Source organism: Opisthorchis viverrini (genome assembly GCF_000715545.1).
Source record: "Opisthorchis viverrini unplaced genomic scaffold opera_v5_47, whole genome shotgun sequence".
Classification (NCBI taxonomy): domain Eukaryota; kingdom Metazoa; phylum Platyhelminthes; class Trematoda; order Opisthorchiida; family Opisthorchiidae; genus Opisthorchis; species Opisthorchis viverrini.
The window spans coordinates 2,169,066-2,176,842 of record NW_008751702.1 but is presented as its reverse complement, the minus strand read 5'-3'; the positions used below and the strand labels follow the sequence as shown (position 1 = coordinate 2,176,842).

The window sequence follows — 7,777 nt, the reverse complement described above, 5'->3', positions numbered from 1 at the left end:
TGTGTCGGCGTGCTTTCAAGAACACGAGTGTTTATTCCATAACCGCCAACGGGTAGACCACTGATTTAGGCTTGGTCGCTCCGCGCCAAGCAAAAGCCCGTTTGGCGCCAAGTTCGTAGCTAGGGTCACGCCCTGCTTAATTGCTACACTGAGTTATGATAGCCTGACTTACTCGGTGGAGGCAAACGTTAAACAGTAGCATCGAGCACATTATTAAATTAGCAAGCCTGACGTGACCAAGTTAATTGTCAGGTAGGACGCTAGTACTGATGTTTAATGCTTCCTTATTCAACCCTCCTTTAGAAGTTTGTTGATTTCCTCTGCACTCTGATGACTTGAATGCGCTCTTCATGCACCAACCTGTTCTTCAACATTTTTAAGCCAAATGAACCGCACCCAGGATTCTTACCGTGGAGTTTTGGGGCAAATTTTTATCCACTCTCTCGCAAGCCACCTCCAACATTTTATAGTTCAACCATCGAAGCTGATGCCACACCGATTCTAGACATGAACCTGAGGATTTATAGGCCTCCCACAATCCTCCTTGTTGAGACCAGATGGGATTCACCCTCCAAACCTCCAGTCCTGAGATTTTAGGCGTGAAACTGGCTGAACACCTCACAGAGATACCTCCTAGATCTCCGTTTGATTCCGGACAGAACTCATCCGTACCTTCCCACTAATGAGATCAACGATCCAACCATATGCTATGTGGTTGCTCGTCTATTGTGATGCGCAATTTCGCTCTCAGTTTTCAGCGCTACAAATTTTTATTAGTAGAATGCTTGTTGTGGTTAATATTATTTATTATCATCGTTGTTGCCACGCTAGTTGATACGGCTAAACATTTATCGAGAACAGCCAGCCAATCAAGCAAAATACTCAGTGGCCTAGGGTTCACCAGGCCGCTCAGTATTCGCACAATGGGATGAATTCCTCGAAACCTACGGCATTTTCAGGCATGCCACTTGATAGTGTAGAATGTCTATGTATAATGTATATGCTTTTCTATTATTGAAAATCATTTACTATGGCGATTTGTTTAAAGGAGCGAATGCTCAATGTCAATAAACACCGCCGACTGTAAATACGTTGCCTGATGATAAAAATCGCGAATTGTGGAAAACGTTGACTCACTTACGCTGGGCAAAAATTTCAGATAGTGTTCCAACAAAAAAATTTTCACGAACATTCTAGAATCTAATTGGCTTTTGGAGATGCAAGATATGCGTAGGTGCACTCGTGCAAACAAATGGTAGATGATTCCTATTGCCAGTTAAAATTCCCTAGAGCTAAAAGTCGTGCACGTTTGCCGGCAAAAAGCAGAGTTTTCCACTGTAGGTTGCGAATTATGCTAGGAAGACCTCGGGGTTTATCGATTAGGAACATGGAGCATCCGTCGATCGTTCCGGACGGCTGAACGAGCTTAGCTGATGCACACGCACACGACTAACACGCGGCCAGGGGCACACGATGCCTAGCTAACTAGCCATATAAAACCTACGTTGATCATACCGGACAGCTGAACGAACCTAACTGACGCACACGACTAACACGCGGCTAGGGGTGCATGATGCCTGAGGGCACTCATCCTTCTGCACCGGAGAAAAGGTTCAAAACGAATGTTATTAAATGTTGAGATATATTGGTTGTTTTAAAGTGTACATATGTCCTTCTGGGAGGCGCATTTTCTTCTTCGTAATGGGTGTTCATTTTGCCGTTGATGTCCTGAAATGGGAGGAAGATATATTTCAGGTAATCGAAATATCATTACAAGGCGGTCGGCCGACAAACTGTCACAGACACTTACCTCAAAGTTCACTCCGGTGACTATGTTGTCGTAGATGCCTGTTCACACAATACCATCTTCAGCGGCTATTTTGAATGCCTGTTTACTGCACCTCTCAAGAAATACGAGACTTACATGAAATGCATAGGGCCTCATTAACAGGCAAGCTTTTCGGAGCCTATGGGTCACATGAAGCCATCTTCGTCTCTTTCATCTAGCTGGCGCTCTACAGCGTTAGTCATGGCTGTCAGATATTTACTCACGGCTGTCGAGTAGTTCCTCTGTGGACTCGAAAGGACGGACGCACACAGACTTCCGGGGCACACTGTGCTGGGTCAGTGCTTGGGTTTGGGTCGACATCAAAAGACGCCCTCTTTGCGGACAGGGTAGCAAGTACACTTCTGCGTTTTCTGGATGGGCCCGGAGGTAAGAACAAAATGCAATTTATTTTAATGTGGACTCACCGTTGGGACAAGCCCGAAGAGCACCACCACACAGCGGGCAAGGTTCACCATCACAACAGTCGGCGTGATATGACACGTGATCCGTTGCACACCAGCGGTCACTGGTGGTAGTCGGCCGATCACACAGCACACAAAAACCCAAGTCAACGTTCCAAGATCGCTATCTGGGCTGGGGTGCAGTATCCTCGACCACCAACGGCAGGTCGTCGGTTGCAGATTTTGAGCCTTGACGTAGCAATGGACGGTCGCTTAAATATGGTTGTGGCCCTCCTGGGTTCCAGCCTCTGAGGCTTATCCATTACTCGGTTCAGTTGTTTACGAAGGCCGTCGAAAGCTGTCGGCGGTGGTTTGGGAACACGTGTAAGGGGTACACTTTTTATCGGTAGGTTGTGATCCGACAGTTTTCGTCGGTGAACTGGGAAGCAAGCTAAGGAAAAATCAATGATGAAGAGTTTTTACCAAAAATTTTGTCCCCACTGCCTCTGGTGCATCTTGCGCTAGTTAGGGCGGCATGGTGATTGTTTCATGTAGAGTGTGACCGCGATGCCTAAAAGCATTGGGAACAGGCAAACGGAGTTGTCCATGTTGGGTCGAGTCGCTCGTTGCTTAAGCGTCTATCAGCAACGCACAACCCGACGCTCGTCTGTGGCTACAAAATGCATTCAGCGCATTAGTCTGTGCCTCATCAGCCACAGAATTAACAGTTATGAGCCATTTCTCCTAGGGACCACATCGAGTATCCCATTCGCTCGGAACGGACCGATCTCGAAATACAGAGAACAGATGTATGTAGGCGAGCCACTTTGCCTGGTAGAAAGGGCATGTGCATTCTCCAGCACAGGTGTCCACAGACTGGGAGCATCAGTGTGTTTGCACCACAAACTATAAGTCAGTTTACGTAGCTCAACCTCACCTTGTTTGTTCCAACGCTCTCATACGGCAGCCGCAGCGGTCGCGGACCCAAGTGCCTCAAAACGAGAGAGCATGCATATGTCGTCATTCGACAGACCACGTTTAGAACGTAGGCGTCGCCCTTCAGGTTTTGTCGCCTGTCGCATTGTACGACGTATGCATCTCGACGAGCAGGGACACCTTTTGAATTGCATGCTCCAACGTGTCGGAGTGTGCACGCAGCCTCTAAGGCGGCCGTTCGCACTCTGCAATCGGTTGTTGGTCACATTACCGAAGTGAACAATTCTGGACTGTGCGTGTACGGCCCATTTTCGGGTTATATACAACCAGCGGCACAGCAGCTGCAGGTCTTGCCGGAAACTGTGTGCTTGTAATGCGATGAACAAAAAACCTACCGTACATCGTTTTCCAGGCGATCCATGTGGTGTTACATGTGCCGGCTAATCGCAGAATGTGTCTATGACCAAAAATACATGGATAGTAAATGATACATACGTGCTTCCCGATGGCTTTGCGGACATGAAAGTAGCAAAGCTTAACGTCACAGCCGAACACGCCTCTTGCTGCACGCATTTGCGCCGCCAACTGGTCCATTACAAAGGTCTTAACCGGATAAGTTTCGCCCATTATTTCTTTGAATAATCCAAACAGTTTACGCATGGGAACAAACTACTCGGTCTCTACGAATACATACGTAACCGGACACCGGGGTCCCATGCCGTCCGTTATCAAGAAGGTGTACAGCTTATATCTAAATGCTGAATATTAGGTGCTTCAAAAAATTACGCCAGGCGGTTTGTTGCATACGTTCCCTCCACATGCACTACATCTGGAAAGCATCGGAACAACGCTATCTGCTGCCATCAAGAGAAGCATATGTGGTTATAGTGATCTTCCTCTGATTGACACACAATGACGCTTCCGGTCTCCCGAAGTTTTGCCAGGACCGAAGACATAGCACCTGCCATATTAAACCCAACTATTCGGCACCTACCCAACATAGCCCATCGACACTTCCGGCGGTATTTGTATATCCTCAGTGGTAAGAATCTTGCGGAATTCGTCCTCCACAAATTACCACACCTCACATGAGGGCGTTCCATATTTCAGAAGGGCCTTTCAGGTGCCCAACTCGTCTTCAGTTAGCCGTCGATTAACTTAAACCTGACCTACCACAGAGATCCTGGCTCTACATATATGCATACAGGCCTCAGAGCTAGCACGTTGCTCACCCACACACGGTAGACGCAGCCCCAGATACAGCAACCTCTGCACACGCTCACCAGCTTAACGCACCACACCACTAGCACCGGCCGGTTCACGTAGGCCATGGTACACCGGGGACGGTGTTCTTCAAAAAGGAGGCCGATGTGGTATACGTTGTCTGTCAGTTTGATTGATTCATATGTAATTATTGGTGATGAACAACCTTGCTTACTGGGCTCTGGCTCATGAGCTTTGTTTCTGTTTTCCATCCACAGAAATTGTCGTGAACACCTGCGTTCGGAGAATCACTGTCCCCTGGTGTGGCCATAGAGTGCATAGTACATAATTGGCGACCACGCCAGGATGGTTACCACACACTGGTAGACCTACCACAGAGATCCTGGCTCTACATATATGCATACAGGCCTCAGAGCTAGCACGTTGCTCACCCACACACGGTAGACGCAGCCCCAGATACAGCAACCTCTGCACACGCTCACCAGCTTAACGCACCACACCACTAGCACCGGCCGGTTCACGTAGGCCATGGTACACCGGGGACGGTGTTCTTCAAAAAGGAGGCCGATGTGGTATACGTTGTCTGTCAGTTTGATTGATTCATATGTAATTATTGGTGATGAACAACCTTGCTTACTGGGCTCTGGCTCATGAGCTTTGTTTCTGTTTTCCATCCACAGAAATTGTCGTGAACACCTGCCTTCGGAGAATCACTGTCCCCTGGTGCTTCCATAGCGTGCATATTACAGTGAGCACCAATAATTTTCAAAATTAGTCGATTAAAACAAATGGCAAAAATGTGACGGCAGATGATGGTGACTTTTGGACTGAGCACTTATGCAAAGAAGTGCACTATTTTGACGTTAGATTTTTTATTTCACCCACAGGAGTTTTGCAGAAAAGTGCATTGGGCTTCGAAGGCTCACTTTGTGCGAATACTGAGCGCCTACTTCATGCTATATTGAGTATCCAAAGGCATAATGGCCATCACTCACCGAAAGCAGGACAGCGGGAATATGCGTTCCTTCAGTGGCCATCACTCACCGAAAGCAGGACAGCGGCAATCTACGTCCCTTCAAGCCCTCTGCCAATCGATCTAAGCCTGTATTAGACAATCCTTCACGTCATTCTGGATTGTTCTGCGATTTGAATTCAAATGGTGTTTTAATGAACCGCAATCAGCTGTTCCACCGGCGGCCGCGACTTTCAAGCGCGATGGGATACTTGGTTCTGTTCATCTACTCGGCCCCCGGACGTGGTTGACGCGAAGTTTTGTGGTAAGAACAAAAGCTCAACAAATACTTTATGTGTTTCGTCGCAGCTCATTCCCCCTATGGATCTTGGAGCATGCGATACATTCCTAAATAATCATGCTTGCACTTCACTCGGAGACCGGGACGCCACATCAGAAATGCTCATCGAGAAAGCCAAAGATAGGGTTTGTCTTCGTGCTCGCCCTGTCCTTGGTAACATTACAAATAAACCGGAGGTAATGAACAACCCTTGCACAGTGAACGCATTCCTTTTCAGTCGAACACCCGCTATGGTTTCGCCTGCGCTGACCGGAAAACCGAGAACAAGGGTAAGATATGTGAATTTGATGCATTCTACGCGAACATTTACTGCTGGCCTTATACGCCTTATACAGTCAGCCAAGTACTGCAATATGGCTATCCAACCGGTACTGTTTCCGACAGTCTTCAATTGCGTTTGGTTCAAGGCTGTTCACAGAGTAACACATCTCTGCCCTACCGTTACGGACGATGGTACTCTTCAATAACCCCTATTTCCCCTTTCTCAGGAACAGTTCTTATCGTTGTTTAGCAGGAACCCAAATTCAAATCCTCATCGGGGCCATTTGTTTGGCCCTCAGACAGCCGTGCTCCATGCTTAAATGGGCACTTTGAAACCCGGGTCTCAGTCTCAGTTGTATTTCTTAAACTCCGGAAATTGGCTTTCAGGGTCGTCGTGGCTTAACTCGCATATACAACCCTCCTGGTCAGATGTCGCCAATGGGTGGCTTCCAGAAAATAAAGTGGTCGACCGCCATACGTGAAGTGTCGTCTTGTATTTATCTGAATAAGAATGGTACAGAAGCACACCCTAACTTGATTTCCAATAAAGGTAAACACGTGCTGGAATGATATTTCGAAGGTTGTATGTGTTAGATTCTCTGTTTTTTGTCTGGAACTTCTCAGCTAACTAGACTCACCGGGGAACTTCTACTTCGGAGGCTAGGTTAAAATGCTCGGTATAGTTTCCCATCCAACTCAGACGAGATGGATACGTTTTGTAATGCTGCAGCTTCTGGGGTAAAACTCCATGGTCGGTTCATAGTCCATTTTCAGTTTTAATGAGAAGCAGTTCAAAACACTCGCACACAAGGCTCTTAGCCAGTGAGCAGCTGAGAACAAAAATCTCAAACTCGGTGGTTCTCATCCTTAACACCTCGCTATTTCTTGCCGTAGACTATGGTCCTGTAAGGGTCTAATGACTAAAGTAATCTAATATCGTCTTCAGGAAGACAAGTAGGCAAAGGTAACCTGTGCCGGCAGAATAGATAAAGAATCTTCCCATAAAATAGGGAGCAAATCGTCCAGCTGTAACACCCTGTCGGTAACTGGCTTCCATGTCACTCGAAGAAATCACGAGGGCTGGGATACTGCCAGGTTGCCCAAGCCTAGACAGAGGAAGTCGAGAGAAAGAGGTCAGGTTCGAACCGCGGACCTGCCAGTCAGTAAATTCGCCCTCTGACCACGGCCATCTGCCAGTAGAGTTCACATGTGTTAGTTCTAGAGCTACAGTCGAGTACTCAATCAACGCTCTCATGTCGTCCCGAAGTATGTTTCGAATGAAGCCAGCGTTCTCAGCTTGGGGGCGAGATGGCTCGCGCGGATTTACTGACCGGAAGGTTCGTGGTTCGAATCCGACCTCTGCCTCTCGACATCCCTTGCCTAGACTTGGGCAACCCGACAATATCCCAGGCCTCGTGCTTCCTTCGGTGTGGCAGCTAGGTACCGGAAAGATGTTACAGGTGAAAATTTTTTTCTCGGGCTGGAAAATGGTTCTCGCTAGGCGTTATTTTCAAGGCGCAAATCTTCTAGTTCCACCCACTGCTTAAGATGTTTTCTCGGGTAACGAGGTGGAAAAAACGGTCTGTGGTACGGGCGGTCTGCTGTCGAATAGAGTGTAAAGTTTCACAGCCATCGTCGTCTTCATTTTAAGCAACAGTTTTGGAGCTGACGCTTCGTTGGACTCGAAAGCCTCTCGTCACTAACATAAGTGCAGGGTACCTTGAGTCTGAGATTATTCCCTGTGTATTCGAAGTAAACAGTTAGCGCGTCTTTAATAAGGTTAGTAAAACGGTGACTCGATCTAGGGACGAGTT

At 47.5% G+C, this 7,777-nt stretch overlaps 1 protein-coding gene across 1 annotated transcript in view; it reads left to right on the top strand.

The window, feature by feature from the left end:
• Nucleotides 1-5,008: 5,008 nt before the first annotated feature.
• T265_03314 (hypothetical protein) overlaps nt 5,009-7,777 on the top strand; it is a gene marked incomplete at both ends in the record, with an annotated part of 35,173 nt that continues 32,404 nt past the window's right edge. The window contains 3 exons of the mRNA XM_009167760.1: nt 5,009-5,137; nt 5,711-5,827; nt 5,920-5,971. Coding sequence (XP_009166024.1) covers nt 5,009-5,137; nt 5,711-5,827; nt 5,920-5,971 — 298 coding nt within the window. The remainder of the gene's footprint in view (nt 5,138-5,710; nt 5,828-5,919; nt 5,972-7,777) is intronic.